Source organism: Maniola hyperantus, chromosome 24 (assembly GCF_902806685.2).
Source record: "Maniola hyperantus chromosome 24, iAphHyp1.2, whole genome shotgun sequence".
Lineage (NCBI taxonomy): Eukaryota > Metazoa > Arthropoda > Insecta > Lepidoptera > Nymphalidae > Maniola > Maniola hyperantus.
In genome coordinates this window covers 2,824,841-2,852,823 of record NC_048559.1, presented here as the reverse complement: position 1 = coordinate 2,852,823, position 27,983 = coordinate 2,824,841, and the positions used below count along the sequence as shown (strand labels likewise).

Genomic DNA, 27,983 nt, shown 5'->3' with positions numbered 1-27,983 from the left:
CGATGTTTTCCTACACCGTTAAAGCGTTTTAAGTAATTAAATTGTATAGTGATATTAACTCCGAAAGTTAGAGGTTGGTTTTCGGAGTTAATCAGGATAGAACCCTCGACTTCCGATTAAAAGGCGGACGTCCTAACCACTAGGCTTTCACAGCTTACATGTACAAACATTGAATTATAACGCCACAAAGGAGTACACTCGTACACAACGGTGTTTTTGAAAACATATTTTTCTAAAAAAAAAAAAATTAAAAAATTTCAATAACCATATTTTGTCTTACCCGTAATTCCCGAAACCAATGACCGCTCCAGAATCCCTTCATTCCGTTCCGCCAACATGGATCCTGACGTCAAAGCGACCGCCAAAAAGAAGATGATTCTGAAAGTTATCCCAAACGTACGGTTAGTCGATCCCTTTGGGAAAACAAACGAACAATTAGTTATGGACTATGAGCCAGAGCGTACCAGACCTTCGTTGTTTTATAAAAAAGTCCAAAGTTTAACAAAAGTTTGATTTTATTAACTTACGTAAGGATTACCCCAGGGCCAGCGAAGTCGGTGAAATTTGGCACTTCTAACCCGAAAATTGGTTCATGAATCTGAAAAAAAAAATTAAGTAGGTATGGACAAAAGCCGCAACACATACTTAAGTGCCAGAAAAAACAAACAAAAATGTCAAAGCAGATCTAGGCTACTTTGACGAGATGAACTTGATGCATTTTATGAAAGACTTTCTATAGGTCCTTTCATGTTCCTGGTAATAAACGATTTACCTACTATATTTTGTCCAAAATACTTGTGATATTGTATTTGCTATTTGCTGACGATACGTCGTTGATTTTTAATGTAAGTTGATAGAAATAGAGACAATTTTGACGATGTAAGTAGTGCCATGTCTCCGGTAACTCACTGGTTTACTGTAAATTGCTTTGTACTAGTCCCGCAGACAGTACGTATATTAGGACATTGGCGCCGATTCTGTTGTCTTTCTCTAAACCAAATTTAGGGTATCTGCATCTTCACATTAGGAAGAAGAGGATATGAATACTCTAAAATTAAGTTAGGCTCAGAATCAGTACCAATGAGGCTTTAAAAAAATATACATAGTTAGATTAGTCGATATAGTATAGGCTATACTCACAAAGACCGGCGTGGATAGTATTCTACTCGGCAGATGGCACATTTCTGCCAGATGCTGCGTCGCGTCCATAAATGCCGTCAGGATGTCTCGATTCAGCATCCATTCCACTTGCTTATCTGAAACAAATGTTTACTATTAATAGGGATGATGACTATTAGTTTGCACTCGTAGTTTAGTTAGTGTAATTGGCTTTATGGCCGTTCTAATTAAATAATAAATAAATAATAATGACTAGGTACTAGTCAGCGACTTTTTATCAAACGTCAAAACGCTCGCTTAGAGCCCTCGCCCATGGCGACTTTTTGTAGCGATGCTGTCGCGCGTTTACTAAACACACGCCAGCATCACTACTAACGCGTGTTAGTCGGATTAGCATCGCGCTACTGCATCGCGACTGTATCGATGCAAACGCGCGACCGTGTCGGACAACATCTAGGAAAGAACGGAGGGAGGGTGGCGCATGAATGGAGAACCAAGCATCAGTGCAACATTTTTTTCTCGTTTGCATCGAGACGGAAGCGCGACATCGACAGTATCGCGTTTGCATCGCGACTGAATCTAAGACCGTGGGCGAGGGCACACAGCTAGCGACCGCTTCGCGACTGTATCGATGCGGAAGCGCGACAGTATCGCGTTTGCATCGCGACTGAATCTAAGACCGTGGGCGAGGGCACACAGCTAGCGACCGCTTCGCGACTGTATCGATGCGGAAGCGCGACAGTATCGCGTTTGCATCGCGACTGAATCTAAGACCGTGGGCGAGGGCACACAGCTAGCGACCGCTTCGCGACTGTATCGATGCGGAAGCGCGACAGTATCGCGTTTGCATCGCGACTGAATCTAAGACCGTGGGCGAGGGCACACAGCTAGCGACCGCTTCGCGACTGTATCGATGCGGAAGCGCGACAGTATCGCGTTTGCATCGCGACTGAATCTAAGACCGTGGGCGAGGGCACACAGCTAGCGACCGCTTCGCGACTGTATCGATGCGGAAGCGCGACAGTATCGCGTTTGCATCGCGACTGAATCTAAGACCGTGGGCGAGGGCACACAGCTAGCGACCGCTTCGCGACTGTATCGATGCGGAAGCGCGACAGTATCGCGTTTGCATCGCGACTGAATCTAAGACCGTGGGCGAGGGCACACAGCTAGCGACCGCTTCGCGACTGTATCGATGCGGAAGCGCGACAGTATCGCGTTTGCATCGCGACTGAATCTAAGACCGTGGGCGAGGGCACACAGCTAGCGACCGCTTCGCGACTGTATCGATGCGGAAGCGCGACAGTATCGCGTTTGCATCGCGACTGAATCTAAGACCGTGGGCGAGGGCACACAGCTAGCGACCGCTTCGCGACTGTATCGATGCGGAAGCGCGACAGTATCGCGTTTGCATCGCGACTGAATCTAAGACCGTGGGCGAGGGCACACAGCTAGCGACCGCTTCGCGACTGTATCGATGCGGAAGCGCGACAGTATCGCGTTTGCATCGCGACTGAATCTAAGACCGTGGGCGAGGGCACACAGCTAGCGACCGCTTCGCGACTGTATCGATGCGGAAGCGCGACAGTATCGCGTTTGCATCGCGACTGAATCTAAGACCGTGGGCGAGGGCACACAGCTAGCGACCGCTTCGCGACTGTATCGATGCGGAAGCGCGACAGTATCGCGTTTGCATCGCGACTGAATCTAAGACCGTGGGCGAGGGCACACAGCTAGCGACCGCTTCGCGACTGTATCGATGCGGAAGCGCGACAGTATCGCGTTTGCATCGCGACTGAATCTAAGACCGTGGGCGAGGGCACACAGCTAGCGACCGCTTCGCGACTGTATCGATGCGGAAGCGCGACAGTATCGCGTTTGCATCGCGACTGAATCTAAGACCGTGGGCGAGGGCACACAGCTAGCGACCGCTTCGCGACTGTATCGATGCGGAAGCGCGACAGTATCGCGTTTGCATCGCGACTGAATCTAAGACCGTGGGCGAGGGCACACAGCTAGCGACCGCTTCGCGACTGTATCGATGCGGAAGCGCGACAGTATCGCGTTTGCATCGCGACTGAATCTAAGACCGTGGGCGAGGGCACACAGCTAGCGACCGCTTCGCGACTGTATCGATGCGGAAGCGCGACAGTATCGCGTTTGCATCGCGACTGAATCTAAGACCGTGGGCGAGGGCACACAGCTAGCGACCGCTTCGCGACTGTATCGATGCGGAAGCGCGACAGTATCGCGTTTGCATCGCGACTGAATCTAAGACCGTGGGCGAGGGCACACAGCTAGCGACCGCTTCGCGACTGTATCGATGCGGAAGCGCGACAGTATCGCGTTTGCATCGCGACTGAATCTAAGACCGTGGGCGAGGGCACACAGCTAGCGACCGCTTCGCGACTGTATCGATGCGGAAGCGCGACAGTATCGCGTTTGCATCGCGACTGAATCTAAGACCGTGGGCGAGGGCACACAGCTAGCGACCGCTTCGCGACTGTATCGATGCGGAAGCGCGACAGTATCGCGTTTGCATCGCGACTGAATCTAAGACCGTGGGCGAGGGCACACAGCTAGCGACCGCTTCGCGACTGTATCGATGCGGAAGCGCGACAGTATCGCGTTTGCATCGCGACTGAATCTAAGACCGTGGGCGAGGGCACACAGCTAGCGACCGCTTCGCGACTGTATCGATGCGGAAGCGCGACAGCATCGCTACTGTATCGCTACAAAAAGTCGCCGTGGGCGAGGGCTCTTAGTATTTGTATTTATTTCGATTTAGACTCATTACAAGCGCGAAAGTCAGATCGGCATAGAACAATACAATAATAAAATGATTGTACAAAATATTATGGCATATTATAATTTAGATAATACTAGTTAAAGATGGCATAAAAATTATTAAGTTACTCAAGCACCTTGTCGTATTTAGTAAAGGGCTTATTCCACCTTCCTAAAACCTACGTCCTAATTGGTATAGTTAGGTAACTATATCATTTAGGACGTAGGATTTAGGAAGGTGGAATAAGCCCTTAAGAGAGTTTGTATGAAATACATAGATGTGACATTTGACTTAGTTTTCGATCGCAGTCAAGGGATAACGTCTTGTAGGTACGCTACGCTTTTCGTAAAGTGTTGTCTATGTCGTTGAGGTATGAGTGACAGAGATGACGCTCTACGCAGCAGAAATCTCTTTCTAAAGTTCGATGTACTGCAATATTTATTGCCGGTACAGTCTTTGTAGTCATAGTCAACTACAAAAACATGTCCTATCCCTTATTTACAGAAGCGATACACTGGAAAAGCACGATAGCGCAAATAAACCTCTCAAAAAAATCTTCAAAGGAAGGCTTTTACAAGATTACTAAAAGGCAATTTCGCGGTGTTAAGAGTGCCGGCTGAGCCTTTTATCGGTCCCATGGAACCTTAAGGTAATATCGGTGTAACATGTTGAAAGCTATTTTTTAGGGTTCCGTACCTCAAAACGAAAAAAGGACCCCTTATAGGACCACTTTGTTGTCTGTCCATCTGTCTGTCGTGTGACGTGTCTGTCACGAAAACATATAGGGTACTTCCTATTGACCTAGAATCATGAAATTCGGCAGGTAGTCAGGTCTTATAGCACAAGATAAGGGAATAAATCTGCAAACCGTGGATTTGTGGTTACATCACATAAATAAAATTAAAATATTTTAATGAGCAAATAATTAGTAAGTACCTAGGTATTTTCTATTTTCAAAGTAAAATAACTATACCAAGTGGGCTATCACATGAACGGGATTTACCTGTATATTCTAAAACCGATTTTGTTTATGTATAACAGTTTTTGATTTATCGTGCAAAATGTCGAAAAAAACACGCAACCCTCGTTGCGCGAGTCTGACTCGCACTTGGCCGGTTTATAATTTGAAGAGATCAAAGTCAAAGATACCTATTATTTATTCCTTTCTCCTGCATATTACTGTGTAGGTAGATCGAATTCTTTCATAATTTTAACTTTTTTGAACAATTGAATTGAATATTACTAAACTAACATAAGTAAATGCTTACCTAAGCAAATTTCTTGTATTAAAACTTTACAATACTTACTGCTACAAAGTAAAATAATAATAAGTTAACTCATAAATTATACAAAATATGCCTAAAATGCTTCTAAATAAGAATATTGAAGAAACTGTGGGGATTTTCCAACAATCTCGTTTATATGCAAATTAAAGAGAATCTTTTTTTTTACTTCTCTGAGCAATGTTGTTATTCTCTAAAACCACAGCCTCGCTTTTAACAATGATGCATCGACGATATAAATTTAGTATTTTGCACGGTCGATAAATGTACATAATAGAATGGAAATACTATAAAAAAATATAATATATAGAAAGTACAAGTAGAATGGACATGGAAGATATAAAGGAAAAATAAAAAAGATACGCATTTACTTAAATACGTATGACGAAATAGAAAAGAAATCTTACTTTCTTGTGCGAAAGAAGTGTGTGTCTGATGTGCAAAAGAATTACTTAAATTAAATAATTAACAAAATAAAGCTGCTTAGACCTTATTTAATACTTTCAGCGGTCTTAAGTAAAACGGACGTAAAACGACAACATGCAATAACGAGCAAAAAAAGAGAAGACATCTCATTATTAATTTATAAACATTTAAGACGTTCTAAACGATCTAGTTTCAAATCTCTGTGTTCCTCGTATTCGGAGTTATGTGCGTCTTAATTAATTAAATATCACTTGCTTTAACGGTGAAGGAAAACATCGTGAGGAAACCTGCATGCCTGAGAGTTCTCCATAAAGTTCTTAAAGGTGTGTGAAGTCTACCAATCCGCACATAGCCAGCGTGGTAGATTATGGCCAAACCCCTTCTCAATCTGAGAGGAGACCCGTGCTCTGTAGTGAGCTGGCGATGGGTTGATCATGATGATGATGATGATGAAGATATATTGAGAATATTTTTCGACGGCGAACTCAACGGCGAATATTGCTTATCACAATATAATAACATGTCAGAAGCTACGGATATGTTTAGATTTCAACTTAAAATCGCCATGTAAGCGTATTTCGAATGTGCATACATTGGCTTAATACGCTATATTCACTGGATTTTGTTAAGAATTTTTCTTTTTGTATTCTGCATAGGATTTGGTTACTTATGTAAAGTATTTACTGTTACGTTTCCAAAAATACCCTTAGAGATTACAGGCTGTTTTGACGAGTTGTTTGATAAATAAATAAAAACCGGCCAAGTGCGAGTCAGGCTCGCGCAACGAGGATTCCGTACTACAATCGTATTTTTCCGACATTCAAAGTCAAAGTCATAGTCAAATGATTTATTCAAAATAGGTAATAAATTACTCTGATTGATGGTCTGGTATGGTGTTAGATTTGTAAGATATAGTGGTGATAATTATAACGCAAACTTAAAACTAAAGCTACGATTTTGCACGATAATTCAAAAACTATAAACAAAAATAAATAAAAATCTGCTTTAGATTGCACAGGTGAAGCCCTTTCATATGATACCCCACTTGATATAGTTATCTGACTTCGAAAATTGAAGATATCAATTTTTAGTTCATGACCACAATTTAAATTTTTTTTGTGTGATGTAACCACATATTCACGGTTTTCCCCGAATGTCTGCTATAAGACCTACCTACCTGCCAAATTTTATGATTCTAGGTCAACGGGAAGTACCCTGTAGGTTTGACAAACCGACAGGCAGACAGACAGACAACAAAGTGATCCTATAAGGGTTCCGTTTTTCCTTTTGAGATACGTAACCCTAAAAACTCCCAAAATTAAAGATTATAAAAAAAAAGACATTTATCTTCTGTCTGTATAGACTCCATTGACTGCCAATTTTCCGGATAAGAATTCTGACTGTAACATGCCTATGTCTTCACAGACAGACAGATTTGGGTTAGGTCTAGGTCAGGATGACTTGCTATACGTCTGTCTAGAGTTTAGCTTTGAAATTCCAATTAGGTAGGTATCTATCTGATTACTAGTTCGATCACTAAAATATCTTGAGTGTACTTAAATCGAAATTTAGATAAGGCTCAGGACTTTTAAGTAATAAATTGCCAAATGATAGCGCGAGTTTTTTGGTAAATAAATAAAATAAATAAATAAATAATCTTTTATTTCAGACCATTTCTAGTCCATAATTACAATTTACAACTATATATTTACTAAAGTTAGTATGTTAGTAACAATATTTCCTTATAGTTATGTTAGTAATGTTAGTGCTTACTGATTAAATAAAGTGGCCTAACGTGGCAGCTCTAGGCGCCCGGTGGCCACAGCCACCCAATGCTTAATTATTGGGCAGCCTATCCTCTCTTTAATTGCACCCAGAATGCTGTTGGAACTGCTACGAAGACGTTGTAGGAGGGAGGCCATCTTTTTACGGATGATGGCATGAAAGCCATCAGTCCTGGCCTCCGTGAACATTCCACTAGCGCTACAGCCCCTCGGCAGCCCCAGCAGCATTCTGAATGCATTATTGTATTGTACTCTCAGGTAAGTAATTGGGTAATTTATTTTTTATTTCTCACACATTTAGCTATATTTCTTACGTCCAATGCACATATTTTTTTCTTTTGGAATGATGCCAAAGACCTTTTTAATGCGAATTTCACTAGAAAGGTGTTTGCCATAAAGTTTAATTTAGTAGAATCTGCTAAACCAATTAATAGTGTATGGTGCCAGCTCTATTTCGCCTCTAAGAGCGATTACGCACTGCACTTCCGTCATCCAACTTCTCTCCGTCATCCGTGAGAATATCTTAATCTTGCGCTGTGGTCTTAATAGTGGGAGGTCCCGGGTTCGATTCCTGGTAGGGGTTTGGAATTTTATAATTTCTAAATTTCTGGTCTGGTCTGGTGGGAGGCTTCGGCCGTGGCTAGTTACCACCCTACCGTGCCGCCAAACGATTTAGTGTTCCGGTACGATGCCGTGTAGAAACCAAAGGGGTATGGGTTTAATAAAAACTGCTATACCCCTTCCAGGTTAGCCCGCTATCATCTTAGACTGCATCATCACTTACCACCAGGTGAGATTGCAGTCAAGGGCTAACTTGTATTTGAATAAAAAAAAAAAAAAAAATGTGTGTGCCTCGGATTCAAATTGGACATATGACGTAGATATGTCAAAGATGTCCACTGAATAGCTTGGATTCGGATCAGAGATCGGATTAGTGCGTAAGCAATATCCGAGTTCGGTCCTAATTTTTATTTCCGTACTAGCTGATGCCCGCGACTTCGTCCGCGTGGAATTAGGTTTTTTAAAAATCCCGTGGGAACTCTTTGATTTTCCGGGATAAAAAGTAGCATATGCCACTCTCCAGGGCTTTATCTATACCCATGCAAAAAATCACGTCAATCCGTTGCACCGTTGCGACGTGATTGAAGGACAAACCAACAAACAAACACACTTTCGCATTTATAATAAGGGTACTGAGGTACTGATTTTCACAGACTCGGATCGGATGAGTAAGTGCGTAACTGCTGTAAGTCTATCGTCGTGTAATCCTTTTTTCACAGGGAGTATTACGATGACAGGGGTAACAAAAATACTTACAGTGCGACAAGGCTATCTTGGCGCATGGGGAAAATCAGAACTAACGTTGCCGTCAAGTGTCCCCTTTGTTCTTGTTTGAATATTCTAAGCCTTTGTTCTCCAATAGCCCCCCCCCTCCCCCCCCCCCCTCCCCCCCCCCCTCAAAGTGCCAAGAGAGCCTTGTCGCACTGTACTTCTAATTTTAGTTCAGAGATTGTGAACAACAGAATTAGCCAGAATCTTAACTCCTTAAACTCTTAACTTAACTCCTTAAACTCTTTAGTGTCCTCTATTTTGACCTGGATGTCAGAGGTCATGATGGTGTAGCTGTCAACGTGTCTAGGATCACTCATAATCTCCTGCAGACTCGTGGAGAAGTTCGCAGAGAACACCAGCACAACTCTCGTCATTTCTCCCTATGCTTCAGACAATGCTATGCATGCTTAGTCACAATGTAACTCTTTGAACTCACCAGTGTCGTCCATATGGACTTGTATGTCAGAGGTCATGATGGTGTAGATGTCAACGTGTCTAGGATCCCTCATCCTCTCTTGCAGACTCGTGGAGAAGTTCGCAGGGAAGACGAGCACAACTCGTGCACTCCCTCTCCCTGCTTCTGCAAGTGCTATGCTTTCTGATGGGTATGTTATCTGTAAAGAAAGAGTGAAGTTACGTTTTGACCCTATTAAAAAAAAATAGTAAATGGGCAAGATTTATTGGTACGACTTTTAAAATAACAATGGCGCCGATTCTCTTGTCTTTCTCTAAACTAAATTTAGACTATGTGCATCTTTTTCTTTTTAATATTGCTAAAAAGGAACGGAACATGAATTTTACATTTAAAGACTCTAAATTTTAGTACACGTTACAAATTTAAACAATAGGCTCGCGACTGGCAGCTGAAGTCACGAGGTTTGACAGTTCTAAATTAAATTTTAAACTGTCAAACTGTAACTGTAGGAACTGTGTGTCTTTTTCTAAATGCATTAGTAAAAAGAGGATGCGAATACTCTAAAATCAGTACCTACGCAATCATTTAAATCTAAATTTAGCCGAAACTAAGCGTTTAAAATAAATAAATGTGAAATATTCTAAGCCACTGTAACGAAACAAGGTGGCAATAATACTGGCTGCGTTCTCTCGTTCAATAGCCAGACTAATTATGCTGACCGAGGTAACTGCCAGCCCTAAGGTCACCCATGGACTCTGTGAGACGGGATGACAGGTTCTTAAAAAGCATCATCCTCGTCCCATGAACCCATGGTTAGGTATACTTTGTTCATATATATTGTCATACTCATTCTTCGAAATTGGTACAGTTCTTGCAATTCACGAAGGCTACTGAACTTTACTTGTGGTAACGTCGTTTACAAGGGCATTGCGTAAGTGTGCGTGCATGTCGGACCAATCAGTCGCGAGCAAGTGCTGTCAAACGCACACAAGTGTACCTTAGGTATACAGATACGACAAACACAAGCATGAGTCAGTGGCCTTCGTAAAATGCAAGAACTATAACCAATGTTTCAGCTATTTTCATTTCTTTAATTGAATTTACATAAATACGAGTAGTTCTATTATCTATGATAGGGGTACCTAAATATATAAAATACAAAGATTTAACATGTGGTTGAATTTCAGCTATCAATATTTGAAAATTCTAACAAAGAAGAAGAGATCAATTATTATTTCACTCAATCGGAATTTAATACTAAAGAAATCTCGCAAAATCCCTCAAAACAGAATTAAATAGGTACAACGTTTATGCTGTAATCCAATCCCTCACCGCATTTATACGAAATCATTTCGCTTAATAAATAGCGACAGTACCTAAAGGGTTATGATTTAATTTTGTGACTCCCTTCCTACCGGTTGGTATCATAAATTCACAGAGTATTGTCCCGTTTTGCAATTAAAAAGTTTACGGCTTCCTTTGACTTCCTTGTAATAAATCACTAATAAACATTTTTGTTGGGCTTAATGTACACAATGTAAGGTTATGGGTACACATTATTTTTAATGTACAGTCGTCATCATGATCAACCCATCGCCAGCCCACTACAGAGGACGGGTCTCCTCTCAGAGTGAGAAGGGTTTTAGCCATAATTTACCACGCTGGCTATGTGCGGATTGGTAGACTTCACACACCTTTGAGAACATTATGTAGAACTCTCAGGCATGCTGGTTTCCTCACGATGTTTAGGACAATAGGTACTCAGAGAAACTTTCAGCAGCAGTCCGACTCGCGGGCTCTCTCTATATCACTCCTTTCTACTATTGTAGGCAATCATCATCATCATCATACAATAAACCTCCACTGCTGGACATAGGTCTCTTGTAGGGACTTCCACACGCCACAGTCTTGCGCCGCCTGAATCCAGCGGCTCCCTGCGACTCGTTAGATGTCGTCCGTCCACCTAGTGGGGGGGGGGGGGTCTTCCAACGCTGCGGCTTCCGGTGCGAGGTCGCCATTCCAGCACCTTGGGACCCCAACGTCTATCGGTTGTACGAACTATGTGCCCTGTCCATTGCCACTTCAGCTTCGCAACCCGTTGAGCTATGTCGGTTACTCTAATTCTCCTACGGATCTCCTCATTTCTGATTTGATCATGTAGAGAAACTCCGCACATAGCTAGCTCTCTCCATCGCCCGCTGAGTGACTCTGAGCTTTCTTATGAGGCCCATAGTTAGCGACCATGTCTCGGATCCATATGTCATCACTGGCAACACGCACTGTTCCAAGACTTTGGTCTTCAAGCATTGTAACAATAAACTTACCAAATTATTCTGTCTTTGAGACAGGAAGTCCAAATATCGACAACTGAATCTTGTCAAATTCCAATCCCAGGTTTCCGGATCTTGAGGGCAGCTGTTCTTGTCATAAGAGCATAGGGCATTGGTGTCGTTGGCTCCAACTTCGTAGTTCACCACTGCTATTGGCAGGCCAACGGGGTAGTGGCCAATGGCCAGGCAGAAGAGGAACATTTGAGATATTGGTAGACCTATGATGAATGACAGCAACCTAAAAAAAACAGTTCTATAAAAATAGGCACATTGACTCTGAATTTAAACTAAGCAATCCTAGGGGTATTACAATCACGAAAGTTTCATTGTGTATTGGTTTGTGCAACAGACCAACCGATCGACATGGTTTTTTTATAGATTTTGAATGACCTGAACATAGCCTACTTTTGTCCCGGAAAACTAAAGAATTCCCATAGGATTTTACAAACTCTAAATTCTAAATTCTCACATAGGAAGTCGCGGGTATAGCTATTAGTAGCTATAAAACAAAACAAAGTCGTCTGTGTATTTGATCGCGAAATAATCAAAATTACACAAACATTTAGACATAAATGTGTAAACAATTTTGAATACTTCACGAAGAAAGTTAATAAAATTATAAACAACGACGAACTTCTGGATAGCTAAAATGTACCTATAGTCCGCAACAAGTTGAGATGGCAATAGAGGTATGAGGCGGGGGGACGCCGCGCACACCCGCACGTCATCCGCGCTCGCCCGATTGCCATGTCGACCTGTCGCGTACTATACCTGATTCTTATCCCAGGAAAAAGTGCACCTACCGGATTTCTAATAATCCAAGTCAAAACGAAATAATAATAAAGACTAAGACCTGATGGTATGACGCTCGTACCGTGGAAGATGGGCAGGTCGCTTGTTTGGGATGCAACTTGTGTAGACACTTTAGCTGCATCCCACATTCAGGCGACCTCCTCTATGGCGGGTGCAGCGGCCATCAGCGTCGAACAGGCCAAGAGGCGCAAATATGAAAACCTCGATGGGAGCTTCGTATTCGTGCTCTTTGGTGTGGAGACCTTGGGGCCGTGGGGCCCGGGGGCTCGAGCTCTTTTTGAAGAAATTTGTTCATGGGCGGCGGTAATCACTTAACATCAGGTGACCCGCCTGCTCGCTTGCTCGCTATATCTATTAAAAAAAAAAAAAAAAAAAAAAATTGCGAAAAGAGTTATCGAGTCAACCGGGGACCCGAGAGCTGGCAGCTACCTTGGTCAAAGAATTAGTTTGGCCATCCAAAGGGGTAATGCTGCCAGCATCTTGGGTACAATGCCTCGCTGCGGTGGTCTCGATGAGGTTTTAGATTTAATTTAATTTATTTTAGTTTTAATTTAATGTTGTTTATTTATAAATTAAATTAAATATAAGCAATAGGTACCTAGTAATGTATCTAATAAATAAATAATAAAAATTCTTTACCCAAAATTCCTGAACAGGCTCCAAAAATTCTTCCACACCAGCGCCTGCATGTGATGCATCTTCATTGGCTTGATCCTCTCGAGCAAGCCCCTCGGAGGTTTCTCTTCTGGGGGGAGAGCTTCTACCACGGCTGGTTCAGCAATAATGCCTCTTCCCTTGCTGGACATGGATACGTTGTCTCCAAATTCTCCAGAAATTTCTCCAATTTCTGGATCTTCGGTGTCAACTGTTGGGTCCTGATGAAGGAAAAACTCATATTTTTATTGTCTTTAGAAATAAGAGTAGTAAATTTTTTACCCGGTGGTAAAAGTTTGATAATAATACAGGGTGTAACCAGAACGCTAGCAAAAAGTTAGCGTTATTGTTGTACTACGTAAACACAATCAAATCAATACAAACAGACATTTGCCTCATTTTGAAGTTTTAGTAATTTAATACTTTCCAAACCCGTGATCGACGTGATTTTTAGCATGGGTATATTTAAAGACCTGGAGAGTGACATAGGCTACTTTTTATCATCCTAATAAAAAGCGACGATGAGATCTAGGTTGGAGCGCACTTGCCTAGAAAATGCCTGTACTCTAACATCACTTGCTTTGAAGGAAAACATCGTGAGGAAACCTGCATGTCTGAGAGTTCTCCATAAATCATAATATTCATAAAAACGCGTGTGAAGTCCGCCATCCGCACTTGACTAAACATATCCGTTGTTGGACTAAACTCTTCTCATTCTAAGAGGAGACCCGCTGCGGTGTGATTACGTAAAACGTTGCAGTAGCGTAGCGACGGCAACGCGACAGCGGTAGCAATGCGACACTTCTTAGATTGTCCAATAGAGGGTGAACTAGAGCTCGATTGCTGTCTGCTCTGTAGCCGCTGTTACGTGTGACGTTTGACAGCAATAATCGCGAGATATTTTACGCCTGTCGCAAGCCTGTCGCGAGATTCGTAATCACCCCGCCTTTAGCAAAGAGACGAGATGAAATGATGTTGCAGTACCTTGCAGTCGGTCTTCTAACGTAAAGCGTATACTATTATCGGTCAGAACTTGGAAATGCAAAGATATTTCAGACTTGCGCGAAATTCTGAGCGCTTTTAAATGCATTTACATCGAAAATAGAATTAGCATATTTCTGAATTCATGGTCTTAAGAATTTGAATAATCTTTCGTCTTGTTTTAATTAGTTCCGGAATTATGTTATATTGCTATTGAAAACTGTGTCAGGTCCCTGACCAACGATCTGTTGGTATATATGTTACGGGTAATGCTAGAAGATGTAGTAAACCTAGGTTTACACGGGTTTACTTAGTATTACCCAAACATTTTGGGTAAAGTTCGAATAATAAGTAAAATAAATTTTAATTCGGAATTTACCCATACTCACCTAGGTCTACCCAACTCTGGTTGGATAATGTTAGGTTGGACAAAGTTTATGCTCTTAGAGCTATTGTGTCCTTTTGGGGTTGGAAGAAATACATGGCTCCATGGCATAGCGGGGTACTCTTTCATCCCCCCGCTTCCACTATCAAAAGCGAGCGAAGCGAGCTCAGGACTTAGGGCACTCCGGCTCGTATGGGTTAGGTTAGACCACCACCACAACCAGAAAAAAATCTCTCTATCATACCACCTTATCAGTTCCATTGGTAACACGTCTGCTAGGAATCTGTCCACTACCTCCTATATTGGTATCATCATCACCTTCTACCAGGTGAGATCACAGTCAAGAGCTGTAAAAAGTAAACTTACAGGAATAGCGGGAATCTCAACTCGTTCCACCACATCAGCGAGGATGCTGGAGCGGCGCCGCTTGCCTCTGTTCTGCAGAACTGATAACTTCAGGAACACGTCTTCCAGACTCTCTCCATTGTACCGCCTTATCAGTTCCATTGGTGCCTCCTCAGCCAAGAATTTGCCGCCGCGCATGAGGCCGATCTGTATAAGATATTGAAAATAAATATCTAAATATATAAAAGGAAAAGGTGACTGACTGACTGACTGACTGATCTATGAACGCACAGCTCAAACTACTGGACGGATCGGCTGAAATTTGGCATGCAGAAAATTCAACCCCCAAGGGGGTGAAATAGGAGTTTGAAATTAATGTAGTCCACGTGGACGAAGTCGCGAGCATAAGCTAGTTTTAAATACATATCAAAAATTGTGGACCGCGGCAGGATTCGAACCCGTGTCTCCTGGGATCGCGCCTGACGCTCTGATCGCTAAGCTACGGTTCGCTTGCTGCCAGTGACGAAATTTGTGATATGTATGTTCACTCAGTACTGAAGTGACTGTTAATGCCATCTAGTAGCGACACTTTGCAGCTATCGAAACTACTTTCAAAGGCCCATAATACAATGCAGCTCTTTGAACGAGAAATGACATATTTGCTTTTTACTACATTTTATAATTAAATTTATATCCTTATAATGTATATTATTATAATTTTTTTTAGCCGAGTCTAGTTTATTTAGGTAAATAAACTAGACTCGGCTTGACTCCACTAGGTATATGCGTTGGCCCTAAGACTATATTGACATACTTTTCACTTGAATAAACAAAATAAAGCAATTTAAACCTTCATCAAAAATGCACAGTTTTCAATGTAAGTAGTGTTGGAATAACTTACCTCCACCCTTGAAAATTTTAAAATTAATATTACTCATTTACTTGGAGGTCCCGTCATAAAAAAAACCGGCCAAGTGCGAGTCAGGCTCACGCAAATAGAAAATTCAGTCGAAATTTCAACTTCCTACCTATTATAGTTCACGAGCGTAGAGTGAAGAAAACTATGTTCATGAAATACAGTCCACTGATTGACAGACAGACGGACGGACAGCGGAGGCTTAGTAATAGGGTCCCGTTGGCACCCTTCGGGTACGGAACCCTAAAAAGAAAAAAGAGGTCAATATTTACTTACGATATTGGCTTGTTTTGTCTCGTCGATGTAGTGTGTAGTGATAATGACTGTGGTTTTGCCGCCTTTGGTAATATCCACTAAATGGTCCCATATACTGCAAAAAAATTTAAAAAACCTTCCTTTAATAAATACATAACATAACATACCATAATTAACATACCCATAATAAAATCAATAAAGATAAATAATGTAGCTAATTCTGCTATACACAGTCTCTAAACAAAAAAAAACCGGTCAAGTGCGAGTCGGACTCACACACGAAGGGTTCCGTACCATTGTAAAAGATATCTAACACTTTTATGTAGAACACTGCAATTTAATGACGGACTGCGCCATCTATGTGTGATTTAGTAAATCATTTTATTCGTGAACTCTTTCCCCCGATCGATGACCGGGCGTCCACTACCTCGTGAGCTCCTTCGATCGCCGTCACCAGCACAACGCGCAGGCGACATAAGCGACGACGACCACGACGACGCGAGACCCATTACTTTACAAGACCCCGCCTCTGCACTGGACAGCGTACCTAGCGCCGTCGTGTACTATTATATTATTCAGTGATCACGGACCTACAACATAACCGCGCGCGGCGAAGTGGGTTGACCCACCCGCTGCGCGGTGAACAAGGCAGAAACAATCAAACCACCAGGGCCCAAAGCCAAAATGGCAGGCCCAAGCCGGTTAGGCTAAAAGACAAACACCTGGGCACAGAGATGCCCAGCGCCATGCCCGGGTAAGGGGGCCAAGCCTCGAGGCCCGTACCCCCGTCTGGCCATTCCGGCCAAACGGAGAAGACCCACACATCATTTTAATTTTTTTTTGTGACAGACAAGACAGACAGATGGACCGACCGACAGACAGACAGAAAACATTGTGATTCTATAAGAGTTCCTTTTTTCCTTTTGAGGTACGGTACCCTAAAATTACGGGAATTACCTTTATTCTTTTATCAATACAATACAAAATCACTATTATTACAATGATATTATAATTTATAATATGCAAAAACAAATGTTAAATAGGTTCATCAGTCAAGGGGCATTAAGTAAGGAAATGAGACGCCATTATTTTTTGCCATTACTTTAACTACTCATTCATGTGGGGAGGTCAAGGCGTTAAACCTAGCACCTTTGCCGTCTTATTATAACTATAGTTTTTACTAGCATGTTTACTAATAAAATATAAGTGTAAAATAAATAAATATATACTGACTGACTGGTCTATCAACGCACAGCTCAAACTACTGGACGGATCGGGCTGAAGTTTGGCATGCAGATAGCTATTATGAGGTAAGCATCCGCTAAGAAAGAATTTTTGAAATTTCAACCCCAAATTAAAGGGGTGAAATAGGGGTCTGAAATTTGTGTAGTGCTGATCGTTCCTACCTGTGCTGGGGACAATACGCCGAGAAACTTTCAGCTTTTATAAAATAACTAGCTTATTCCCGCGACTTCGTCCGCGTGAACTACACAAACTTCAAACCCCTATTTCACCCCCTTAGGGGTTGAATATTCAAAAATCCTTTCTTAGCGGATGCCTACGTCATAATAGCTATCTGTATGCCAAATTTCAGCCCGATCCGTCCAGTAGTTTGAGCTGTGCGTTGATAGATCAGTCAGTCAGTCAGTCAGTCATTCAGTCACTCAGTCACCTTTTCCTTTTATATGTTTAGACGAAGGTCTGACACGCGCTGGCTCTCAGGAAAGAAGAAGAATTAATTCTCTTACCTCTGCCTCAAAACAGGGTCTACTCCCACTGTAGGTTCATCAAGAATGAGTAGTTCAGGGTCATGTAGAAGTGCTGCAGCCAAAGATACCCTCCGCTGTTGACCACCAGAAAGAACCTTTACTTGTCTGCAATAAATATTAAAAAAAAACCATAAACTATCGCTTGCAGTTTTTTTTTACAAGCCATGTTAATTGGCTGATATTTCTCTTTCCCGTCCAACTAATCGAAAAGCTTGTGCTAGGAGTGGTTGCGACAATAATGCAACGGGTGGAGTTTGAACCGCCGACCTTTCGGAATTCAGTCCGCTCCTTAACCGTTGAGCTATTAAGGCTCCTTTTGGGTTATGGGGGAGGAAAATTAACCAAATTTCATCTATTTTTTTGAATATAACTCCATTTCAAAATTATTAAATAATTACCTGATGCCCGTGAGTTCGTACGCGTGAATTTAGGTTTTCAAAATCCCGTGGGAACTCTTTGATTTTCCGGGATAAAACGTAGCCTATGTCACTCTCCAGGTCTTAAACTATACCCATGCAAAAAATCACGTCGATCCGTTGCTCCGTTGCGACGTGATTGAAGGACAAACCAACAAACCAATAAACAAACACACTTTCGCATGTATAATAAGGGTACTGAATTTTATCATAACATCAGTGATTTTGTTGCCACGATTGGCCGCCCCTAATAATTATCTGGCCGCCCTGGGCCCGAGCCTACTGGGCCTTAGGGCAAATCCGTCACTGCCTGTAAGAAGCTAAAATACCTTGTAGGGTTTGGTAGTTGCAGCAAATTAACAAGGAAGTCTATTCTCTCATCCACCTCCTTAGTGCTCATCCCGGCTATCCAGCCGAAGTAGATCATCGTCTCGCGGATCGAGAACTCGCCGAATAGTGCTGTTTCCTGCGAACAATTAATTAATTAGTCTCTCTCTCTGGTCGTTCCTTCATTGCTGAAGATCGTGGTCCTGGCAAACTTCCCTCGAATGGATTATCTGTTTCCACCGGCTTCTGTTGGTGGCCATCTTAACTATGTGATAAAATCCACACCTGCTGGATCCCTTTAACTCGTCTGACCACCTGGTTGGTGAGCGGCTTCTTGCTCTTTTGCCCTCAGTATTGCCCGTCACTATTAGCTTTTCTAAGCTGTCCCAATAATAAGTTATATAAGTATATAGTATAGTAATAATAATAAGTTTTAAAATATCGTACATTTGGTTCAATGTTGTTAGTTTATAAGTAATTGTTATTTAGCTTTTAATTAGATATGTGTGACGTGTAGATACCTAATGTTAACGGCTTCGGTATACGGAAAAACTCATGCTTCGAGTTTATGATTATACCTGAATTTGTGTAACCTGTAAATATTTTTTCTTAAATAAATATACTTTTTATTATTTATTTTATTATTATTTATGTGGCCGAAATAAAAGAGCAGTCGTTGGAAACATATGGAGGTGAGTCGAGCAGTGATTCCGAGTTGCGAAAGGATAGACACGTTTGTGCGCTTGGCAGTCCACGGAATCCGTAACATCCGCCTCCAGCACCACATTAATTAATTAATTAATGCATGTGGCTAATTACGTTGTACACAATCTCTAAACCAAACTAATATGGCACGTCTAAATCTATTGCTATCCCTTTCATAAGCAAGCAACAGCTTGCGGAAAAGTATAGCACTAGATTTAGACCTGTCAATTTAGTTTAGTTTAGAGATTGTGTTACAAGAGAATCGGCCCCAATATACTTTTATTGTAGGTACACCACAAAATCTAAATATACCTATAAAAGGATTGACTGACTGACTGATCTATCAACGCACAGCTCAAACTACTGGAAGGATCGGGCTGAAATTTGGCATGCAGATAGCTATTATGACGTAGACATCCGCCAAGAAAGGATTTTTGAAAATTTAGCCCCTAAGGGGTTGAAATAGGGGTTTGAAATTTGTGTAGTCCACGCGGATAAAGTCGCGAGCATAGTTTGTGATATAAATAGATTCATTTTTGTAAGGTGTTATTAAATAATATAATGGACTACTTAAGTTCCGGTTAACTGTTACTTAAGTGCAGGTTTAGGTCACACAGTGCTATAAAAGACATCAAATCTTATGTTATTACAATGTACTTAGATTAAAACCCGATCAAGTGCGGGTCGGGCCACGCGCAGTGAAGGGTTCCGCAGTGGCCAGTCACAATATAACTTCATTTATTGTCAGTGACTTAATTTCATTCGACTACTGTACAAGTACATTTTATAAGTTGGTCGACTATTATTCGCTAACGCATAAAGTCTACTTCGCTGTGATAGTTTTTCTTTTAACTTCGTTATACTACAGGGTGTAACCAGAACGCTAGTAAAAACTTAGCGTTATTGTTATACTATCTAAACACAATACAATACCAATAACCATTTGCCTCATTTTGTAGTTTTAGTGATTTAGTATTTTTCAAACCCGCAACGAATAGCGTGCAAAACTCGGGTCAATGCCCCGCCTACCCCGCGGCATTGACTCCGAGTGGTCTACTTACGCAACGTTCGTTGACTTCTAGCGTCAGTCAGCTGTTTTATTTGTAATATTATACCAATTGTAAACATTAACAAAATTATAGGATTTTTTTTTATTTATTCCGCGTTATTTTTGTAGTACCTTATCATTAATCATTCGTCATTAATCATTCATCTACTATCACCTGTATTCGTTTTTGCCAGGGTTCTGGTTACATTCTGTACATCCACTAATATGTATATCAAATCAAAAATAACCACTCAGCTAGCTATGTACAAGCTAGCTAGTACATTTACTCTAACAAAAATCAGCATAGAGAACGAAAGGACAGACAAACGCACATGGCGAAATTACAAGGGTTCTTTGTTAACTACGGAACCCTAGAAATTACAACGCAAAAGTTAAAATTATCAGTTTTTATACCACTAACCACATAATTTTGAAGTCATTAGTTAAATTTTTTGCCGATTCAAGATCTTAAGTGTTAGATATGGCAGTTTTATGACGTAAATTGAGGATGTAAAAAATTAACATTGATTGACATGTTTCCGTTAATTACCTACTTGGTAGCTAAGCCATAGCGCCTCTTAAATGTCGTAGCATCACTAAGGTCTCGTGTATGGGGACGCCGGGCGTCGCGCGTCGCGTGTGGCGTGGCATCTCGCGGCGCGTCGTACGTTTTTTTTTGTTTACGGTGAGGCGGCCCGTGAAGCGGCACTTAGCATCGCACGCGTAATCACAAACATTTATGGCAATATACGATGTTGTTCATAGAGATGCGAGGCGGGAAGAGTGGCGGTGCCCGCCGCTGTGCCCGCAGCGTTGCACGCAGGCAAGACTGGCAGAAGGTTCCGCTGCGGGCATCGCTTCATCGAGAATTGCTGCCGCGTGCGCTGCCACGATGAACGCCGCGTGGGACGCGTCGATGCCATCCGCGGGCTCGGCCACAAAAAACGCTCCATCTCAAACAAACGCGTGTAAAATTGCTTCTCCGTAAACGCACTCATACAACGCCATATGTTTAAATTCAGTGCGGGCCGCGCCGCCCATCGCAACGCGCGACGCCCCGCGTCTCTGTAGACGAGGCCTAAGGGCGATCACGCACAGCATCCGATCCGAATCCGCGAAAATAAGAACTGTGTATATGGTAACTTACGTACTAGCTCCAACTTCCGTCATCCGAGTTCTCTCCGTCGTCCGTGAGAATATCTCGGATGTGCCTCGGATTCAAATCGGACGTATGGCGTAGATATCCATAGAGTTAAAATGGCGCGTGAGGAGTCATTTTGTACGGACTATAAGTAGTTACTTACAATGATGTTGGGTGTATTCAGTGATGTATCATAACTCTATGGGTGTATTATGATAAAATGGGAGTAAATTACTGATAATAAAATTTAAGTACATCTACTTCACCAGTAATGGACATATTTACTACGTCGTCAATTGACTATTACCTAGATAGGTACATAGTATTTTGCTTCTCATTGACATTGGTCACAATCATGGAAATTCTGGTGTTTATGGAAATTAGGGAAAATCGGCCGTCTTTCAAATTTAAAAAATTAAGCAGTGTTATTTCTTGTACGGAACCTTTCCTGCGCAAATCCAACTCGCACTTGACCGATATTTTTAGGGTTCCGTACCTCAATAGGAAAAACGGAACCCCTTATCAGATCGCTTTGTTGTCTGTCTGTCTGTCGGTCTGTCAAGAAACCTACAGGGTACTTCCTGTTGACCTAGAATCATGAAATTTGGCAGGTAGGTAGGTCTTATAGCAAACATTCGGGAAAAATCTGAAAATCGTGAATTTGTGGTTACATCACACAAAAAAAATTAAATTGTGGTCACGAACTCATAATTAGTATTTTCAATAAATTTTCGAAGTAAGATAAGTATATCAAGTGGGGTATCATATGAAAGGTCTTCACCTGTACATTCTAAAACAGATTTTTGTTTTTATGCGTCATAGTTTTTGAATTATCGTGCAAAATATTGAAAAAATACGACTGTAGTACGGAACTCTCGTTGCGCGAGCATGACTCGCACTTGGCCGGTTTTTTGTAATCTCTAGCAAATAATTGTTTCATTGCTCCAGGGATGGGCGATAGAATTGCGACGCAGTGTTTCACTAATGCAGTTCTATCGATTGTGTTGTTTTTGTTTACACATATTATTTTACTGATTATTAATTATTATAGTGGTTTTGTAAATTAATTGATTGTGTACCAAGTGATTAATAAACAAATTCTAATTGTAATTCTAAAAATTATCACCACTATAATATCATCTTACAAAATGCAAACCGACTATCATAAAGCGTAATTTTTTTTACTTTGAATTAAACGTTTTGACTTTGACTTGACTTTGACTTTGATATTGATTACGACGGTGGTCGTAATCGATATTTTGTAATATCATACGGTGCACTGAAGCACATTACCTTATGTATTATCTGACCTTGAGATAATGTGGCTAATTCCGTTGTACACAATCTCCAAACTAAACTAAAATGATATGTCTAAATCTATTGCTATCCCTGTCATTATTTTGCCTGCAGAAAGGGATAGCACCAGATTTACACCAGTTAATTTAGTTTAGTTTAGAGATTGTGTACAAGAGAATCGGCTCCAATACTTATAATAAAATCGGTCAAGTGCGAGACGGACTCGCACACGAAGGGTCCCATACCATTCTAAAAGAAATAATATATTTTTTTATGGCGGCAATTTTGAAATTTTTAGTATTTGTTATTATAGCGGTAATAGAAATACTGTGAAAATTTCAGGTCAAGCACACAAATCCCAAAACACACTCAAGTGTGTTTTGAGATTTGTGGTGGATTTGTGGTGTGGTGGTGATGGTGCGTATTCCTTGCCTGGTGGCTGCTTTTTCCTGCATGTTTGGGGGTGGGAGGGCGGGCGGTGCATGTCGCGTGCTGCATGTTGCACCATACAGATTCGACCTGTTTCAGCGGATTAGCTTTTGGTTCATTGTATAGTGCGTTATTATAGTCAGTCAATCAGTGTTTAGAATTATTTTATTACAAGCTTACGCTCGCGACTTCGTCTGCGTGGACTACACAAATTTCAAACCCATATTTCACCCCCTTACGGGTTGAATTTTCAAAAATCCTTTCTTAGCTGATGCTTACGTCATAATAGCTATCTGCATGCCAAATTTCAGCCCGATCCGTGCAGTAGTTTGAGCTGTGCGTTGATAGATCAGTCAGTCAGTCAGTCAGTCAGTCACCTTTTCGTTTTATATATTTAGAAATAGGTTAAACTACCTGTGGCATGTATCCTATCCTAGGTCCGGGTACTCCACTGCCAGGTCCACCAGGTCTTCCGCCAAGTACCCATATGTCACCAGAGTTCAGTCGCCGCCTCCCGACTATGCAGGAGAGGAGTGTTGTTTTACCACAGCCTGATGCTCCCAGTAAACCGTATCTGTAAGGAAATAAAAGTGATCTTTAAAAAAACCGGCCAAATGCGAGTTGGACTTGCGCGCCGAGGGTTACGTACATTGGAAGAAGAAATATTTATGCAACAAGATAATTAGGTACACTAAACCTATTTATCTTGTTGCATAAATTATTTCTAACTGGAAATATTATAAGTTTGTAATTGCTAGTTTATAGTTTCCGGATTTTTCGCTTTACTTGTGCTATAAGACATTGCTTCTTGCCTTTAATAATTCTAAGACAACAGGCGGTGATAGCCTAGTGGCTAGGACGGCCGCCTCCTAATTGGAGGTCAGGGGTTCGATCCCGGGCCCGCACCTCTAACTTATCGGAGTTATTTGCGCTTTTAAGTAATTAAAATATCACTCGCTTTAACGTCGAAAGAAAAAAATCGTGAGGAAACCTGCATGCCTGAGGTTAACTAACAAAAGAAAGAAAGTTAACTAAAAATTCCCCATTTATGTGCACTTCTAAAATGGTCATGTAGTAATCGCCTTTATTCGTTTCCTGATAGGGTTTAAAACAGCGTAGGTACCTAACCTTTAGTAAAGTCACGTTTAAAATAGGTAGGTACCTAAACATCAAAGTTGCACATTGGACACTAAACTTTTTGTTTCAACGTTACTTTATTTTCTTAATAATAAAATAAATAATTAATTAACAACGAAGAATTACGAATTTTAATTAAGTAAACAAAGTATTAAAAAACCGGCCAAGTGCGAATCAGACTCGCGCACTGAGGGTTCCGTAGTACAATCGTATTTTATCGACAATTAGCAACGATAAATCAAAAACTACTTAGGTACTAGATTTTCGGTGGAAGTTTGCATGGTAATGTACATCATATATTTTTTTTAGTTTTATCACGCTGTTATTTTAGAAGTTACAGGGGGGGGGGGACACATTATATTTTACCACTACTTTGGAAGTGTCTCTCGCGCAAACTATTCAGTTTAGAAAAAAATTATATTAGAAACCTCAATATGATTTTTGAAGACCTATCCTATCCATAGATTACATATGGTTTTGATGAAAAAAAACTACGGAACCCTAAAAAGGGTATAGTGTATTGTATACTCACATAGCCCCCTTAGGTACTGTCATGTTCAACCCATCCAATATGACATTCGGATTTTTCTTCGACCCGTACTTCTTATGTGCCCTTCTGACGCACACCGCCTGCTGTCTTCTAGAAGCTACTGTGGACTGCTGTGTCTTGAACATGCGGTTCCTTCTGGCTGCAAGCTCGTCTTCTATGGTGCTTATTCTTAATGTACCATTGTCGGGATCACGGACGTCCTCCATTGATATGGTCGCCCCTTCGTTGTCGTAGGCCGGCATTGTGGTTTTCTGAAACAAAAATATAACAAAATAAACAAATTAAACTTCATATACTAGATAGGTAGTAATGAAAAAAAAAAAAAAAAAAAAACCAGTCAAGTGCGAGTCAGGCTCGCGCAACGAGAGTTCCGTACTACAGTCGTATTTTTTCGACATTTAGCACGATAATTTAAAAACTATGATGCATAAAAATAAATAAAAATCTGTTTTAGAATGCACAAGTGAAGCTCTTTCTTATGATACCCCACTTGATATAGTCATCTTACTTCGAAAATAGAAAATAATAATTTTTATTTCATGACCACAATTTAATTTAATTTGTGTGATGTAACCTCAAATTGACGGTTTTCAGATTTTTTCCCGAATGTCTGCTATAAGACCTACCTACCTGCCAAATGTCATGATTCTAGGTCAACAGGACCCTGTAGGTTTCTTGACAGACCGGCAGACATACCAGACAGACAGACAACAAAATGATCCTATAAGGGTTCCGTTTTTCCTTTTGAGGTACGGAACCCTAAAAACGACTTCGTTCGTCATGTATTTAAGTTTTCAAAAGTCCCGTGGGAATTGTTTGATTTTTCAGAACTAAAAATAGCTTATGTCGTTTCCCGGGATGCAAGCTATCTCTGTACCAAATTTCATCGAAATCGGTTTAATGGATGGGCCGTGAAAAGCTAGCAGTCAGAAAGACCCACTTTTCGTTATTTATGACTAGTTGATGCACGCGACTTCGCGTGGATTAAGTTTTTTAAAAAATCCCGTGGAAACTTTTTAATTTTGGAGAATAAAAAGGTGTACCAATTTTCATCAAAATCGGTTAACCTGCAGTTGGGCTGTGAAAAGCTAGCAGACAGTCAGACACACTTTCGCATTTATAATATTAGTATGGATTAGAATTACACTTTTTATAATCGTCCCGTTTGCTCAGATGGAATTTTCGAAAATCCGCTCTTATAAAAGTTCTACTTTTAAAAGAAAACCTACATACAAAGTCAGCTCAAGTTTCCAGATGGCTCGGGAAAATTAATTTGTTTCGGAAAACTTCCGGATATTTTAGCTCTATATTTAGAAAAACCGGACTTTTTAATTACTTTAAAAAAAAATACACGAGGCTAAAGGTTATTGAAAATGGCTTTTCATCTCAGTAATGTTCACTTTTATAGAAACACTAGAGGATGCCTGCGACTTCGTCCGCGTGGATTTAGTTTTTAAAAATCCCGTGGGAACTCTTTGTTTTTCCGGGATAAAAAGTAGCCGGTTTTCACGGCTCATCCCTTCAACCGATTTCGACGAAATTTGGTACAGAGATAACTTGCATACCGGGGAAGGACATAGGCTACTTTTTATCCCGGAAAACCAAAGAGTTCCTACGGGATTTTAAAAAACTCAATTCCACGCGTACGAAGTCGCGGGTATCCCCTAGTATAAGATATACCTAGCGATTCCTGAAAGTCAGTAAAAAATTATTAACCTAAAGTTATTTAGTATACCTACCAAATACACCCAATCAAATTTTTTTGTCTAAATATAATTGTAAACATCACTGGCACGGAAAATTGGCCACAAGTACTCACATACGAGTATTACGTTTATTTTTCATTACGATTGAATAATATTATTTTTACTCTTTCAAGTTTCTTTTTCTATTAATGAAATGTAAACAAAATATTACCATGTCAATCGGTTACGTTTATAGAGTTTTTGACTAAACTTAATTTGAAAACTATAAAGACTGGTTTTTATACAGGATGTATCCAGAACGCTGGGAAAAACAAAGACAGTTGATAGGACTGATGACTACTGATATGATACGACAAAAAAGTAAATCATTTGACTTTGACTTTGACTTATAAATCCATGTGTTAAAACCTAACGTCTAATAGTCGTCTTATAATTATTAGACATCACAAAGGTTTTATGACCACAGTTTAACAATGACAATGGGAGGCTTTTTGTGTGGCTGTTGCATTATACTTTGTACTTGACATTTGATCCTTTTTATGTTTGTATTATGTTTGTATTAAATTGTCATGTTTTTATTAGTCGTTTGTTTACTATACTTTGTGTTAAGATAAAGCTGATGAAATATTTTTAACAAGACAGCCGACAACGCGTCGTAGTCTTGTTCAGCCCCTGGTTCTGCTATCAATCATGGCGGTAGGCAAGAGGGGTAAATTATGGTAAGCGAGTATTATATTTATTATTTTTTAAATGTAGCGTTTTCTAATTTACCTAAATAGGTAGGTGTCAGGCCGGCACCACGGAGGAGCAGCAGCGGGGATCACAGCTGTGTGTGTGTGACGTCGTGTGCTAGCGTTGAAAGTGCTTCTTTACAAAAGAAAGGATTTCATTAGAGAAGAGTGTAATCGCCTTATCATTGGCCGCACGCCAGCATCCGCGTGGGTTTAGATTTTTTGAAATTCCCGTGCAAACTCTTTGATTTTCCGGCATACAGCAGTGATTGAGTCATAAAACGGTGACAGAACGTATCTCTATTCAGATTTCTATAATTTCCAACCAAATTAGGATTGGCCCTTGCGTCATGCCCTCGCTTGTACCTTGCTCTTTACCTAAGTTGTAACCAAATGCTTTAGCATTGTCAATACTGTATGCTTAGTACAAGATTTTACATCTCACCAACGTTAATAGAATTCGAGAGTTGAAACACAATAACGTCAAGGTATAGTGCATTCAAAATAAACTGGCCTGTTTCCACTTGAGACCGTCATTTGCAATAACAATAGGATTAAGTCGTGGCGGGTAAATTCAATAGTATCAACACTGGTTGGTTGCGCAATAAAATATTAGTCTTAAGTGGAAACACGCAAGTTTATTTTGAATGCACTATAAAATGGACTGATTTGAAGTCAAAAATTCAAGCACTGATTTTAATTTCATAACGTTTCCGCTTGGAGCACTGGCTGTATAGACACGGATGTAATGAACAAACTTGAGCTTTAAAACAAGGCGTCTAAGATTCAGTTTACAACAACGGTGAAGTGTTTCGACGTTCGAATTCTATTAACGTTGGTGGATATCTATCTACTCATTTGTTGGTGGCGTGTTGGACGTTGGTGGGATCTAAAATCTGATA

General features: G+C 40.9%; 1 protein-coding gene across 1 annotated transcript in view; it reads right to left on the bottom strand.

Moving 5' to 3' along the window:
- Nucleotides 1-27,983, bottom strand: part of osy (ABC transporter oskyddad) — a 59,727-nt gene that overhangs the window by 6,053 nt on the left and 25,691 nt on the right. The window contains exons 2-13 of the mRNA XM_034981540.2: nt 24,627-24,895; nt 23,372-23,531; nt 18,341-18,477; nt 17,575-17,700; nt 15,848-15,941; nt 14,677-14,862; nt 12,930-13,165; nt 11,472-11,715; nt 9,169-9,346; nt 1,141-1,256; nt 528-598; nt 281-378 (exon numbers count right to left, since the gene is read on the bottom strand). Of these exons, the coding sequence (XP_034837431.1) occupies nt 281-378; nt 528-598; nt 1,141-1,256; nt 9,169-9,346; nt 11,472-11,715; nt 12,930-13,165; nt 14,677-14,862; nt 15,848-15,941; nt 17,575-17,700; nt 18,341-18,477; nt 23,372-23,531; nt 24,627-24,886 (1,906 nt within the window). The 5' untranslated portion in view covers nt 24,887-24,895. The remainder of the gene's footprint in view (nt 1-280; nt 379-527; nt 599-1,140; nt 1,257-9,168; nt 9,347-11,471; nt 11,716-12,929; nt 13,166-14,676; nt 14,863-15,847; nt 15,942-17,574; nt 17,701-18,340; nt 18,478-23,371; nt 23,532-24,626; nt 24,896-27,983) is intronic.